The sequence below is a fragment of the Protobothrops mucrosquamatus genome, unplaced genomic scaffold (assembly GCF_001527695.2).
Source record: "Protobothrops mucrosquamatus isolate PMUCROS unplaced genomic scaffold, P.Mucros_1.0 scaffold7654, whole genome shotgun sequence".
NCBI classification, from domain to species: Eukaryota; Metazoa; Chordata; class Lepidosauria; order Squamata; family Viperidae; genus Protobothrops; species Protobothrops mucrosquamatus.
The window spans coordinates 8179-10310 of NW_015393453.1; the positions used below are offsets into that span (position 1 = coordinate 8179).

The 2132-nt window shown below is 39.4% G+C and overlaps 1 protein-coding gene across 1 annotated transcript in view; it reads right to left on the reverse strand.

The window, feature by feature from the left end:
- Positions 1–1160, reverse strand: part of LOC107300617 (calcium/calmodulin-dependent protein kinase kinase 1-like) — a gene marked incomplete at its 3' end in the record, with an annotated part of 9031 nt that extends 7871 nt beyond the window's left edge. Inside the window, exon 1 of the mRNA XM_015829926.1 lies at positions 1002–1160. Within this exon, the coding sequence (XP_015685412.1) occupies positions 1002–1160 (159 nt within the window). The remainder of the gene's footprint in view (positions 1–1001) is intronic.
- Between the last annotated feature and the right edge of the window lie 972 nt (positions 1161–2132).

Genomic DNA, 2132 nt, shown 5'->3' on the forward strand with positions numbered 1-2132 from the left:
GAAAAGGTGGCGGAACTCAAACCTGGCCACGCCCTCATCAAACCCTAGGACCGCCCCTTTAGAGAACAGGAATGCAAGTAAAATTTGGGAGGGGCTATTTCCGGTGTGGGAGGGGCTATTTCCGGTGCGGCCGGCCCGGAAAAAGGTGCCGGAACGCGGTTCCGCCGCGTTCCGGCTGAAAAAAAGCCCTGGATATACCACTTGCATGCTCAGAGCTATCAGCACTACCAGATTTCTTCAGATGTGTATTCCCCATTATGTTCCTGCTTACTCTGTTTAAATCTCTTCTTCTCCAATCTCTCCACTCTGCATGGGGTTGGGGCCGGGGGAGAAAGAAAAATAACAGGTCAGGCACAGAACAGCATTTACTGACTAAAATAGCGATCACGTGTCTGAGGGATGTTGCAAAGGTTGTAAATGCAGGCATTCAGCGCAAAATTATTTTGTTAGCACCATTGTAACTTCGAACGGTTGCTGAATGAAACAGCTGGTAAGCAAAAACTACACGTAAAACATTACCAGGGCCTAAAATAGTATAACAGCCAAAAAAGGCATACAGTATCACTCAAATCCCAGAAACAACCTTCTCCAGTTTTGTCTCTAGAAATCTGTAAGTGGTGACTATTTTAAAAAGCAAAAAGAGAAAACTCCTTTAAAAAGGTTGCTTTTTCAAACAACCACTGCTACCGGTAGCAGCACTCAGCTTTGTTCAAGATTCTTGTTTATTTTCCCAGACTTTACTCAAGTTTTGTAATGACTAAACGGGAACTATGAGAAAGTCACAAGATGCTGAAATCTGGGCAAACTGTTCACTCATAATCTTCCATACAAAATTCAAAAGAAAAACCTACAGCAAAAAAATGAAGAAGTCTTGACCTCTCATGCTCAATTTGAAACAAAATTAAGAAAATCCAGAGTTTTAAAATCCAGGAAGAAATTCAATTAAAGGGAGTTTTGGAAAATCCCAACCTACCTCATGCACAGAACACAAGCAAACAAACCTCAATCAGCTTGACAATGTTGATATGGTCCAACTTCTTCAAGATTGCTATTTCCTGATATATCCGATCTAGAGGGGCCATTGGCTTCATCTGTCCACTTGCATTGGGTTTTGATCCCCGAGGTGGAGGCCGGCCTTTGGCAATGAAATCAAAAGACATGTTGTAGTGAGAACTAGTTTTCATATTGCTTTGAGGTTGACTTTTTCCCTAGCTTTCAGGGATATCTATGAGAACCAAGAAAAATATCCAACTTAATTCAGATGCAGTTACTTCTCTGATGATCTAGATTTTTGCATCAGAGATTACAAAATTTGCTACAACAAACTAAGATACAGTGCGGAGCTACTTAATCATTCATACAAATGCTCTTTCTCTGAGAAAAGAAGTCAAATCTGTTCACACCACTCTGACAGCAACAATCTAGAAAACAAAGCCAAAAATAGCAGTTCCACATTCAACCCTTTCTACTTTTTTTTAAAAAAACCAGTAAATCCAGTGGACTAATTTCTGGTTTAATCACTCTTTGAGTAAGCTTCCTGAAATCAAGAAAGAACAGTCATGAGTTGCTGAAGGCCCTTTAATTTCAACAGGCTACATCAAGTACAATTGAATTACGAGCTTTGTTTGCGTAACACACTTAAGACTTTGTGGCTCCACATCTACAAGATACTAGGCCTGGTTAGTCTTACTTTTCACTTATTTAATTTCCTTAGCATGCTGTACAAGCCCAACTCATTTTGTAAATTTATGATTCAAATAATTGTGTGCATCCAAAAAGCAAGTTAATGCAAAATCAGGTTACACATGTGATGTGAAATAAAGAATATAAATGATATTGTGACTCTCCAAATGCTGTTGAATTCCCAATTTACATCAACATGGTCATCTAGGAAAACGGATGGGACCTTGTGGCCAACAACTTTTGGAGGGTCATATATTGTCCATCCCTATTTTGAGGGTACTTCTGAAAACACAACCTTCTACACAAACATCTCCACATGCTGTCAAATATTGTGCACTGACAAGTTTCTTTGGTCTTCTCAGTGACAATGAACATAAAAGCAGATTTTTTTAAAAAAATAATAATACACAATGCCACTGTCATACAGCTGGATTGGCTAAAGCTTCTTG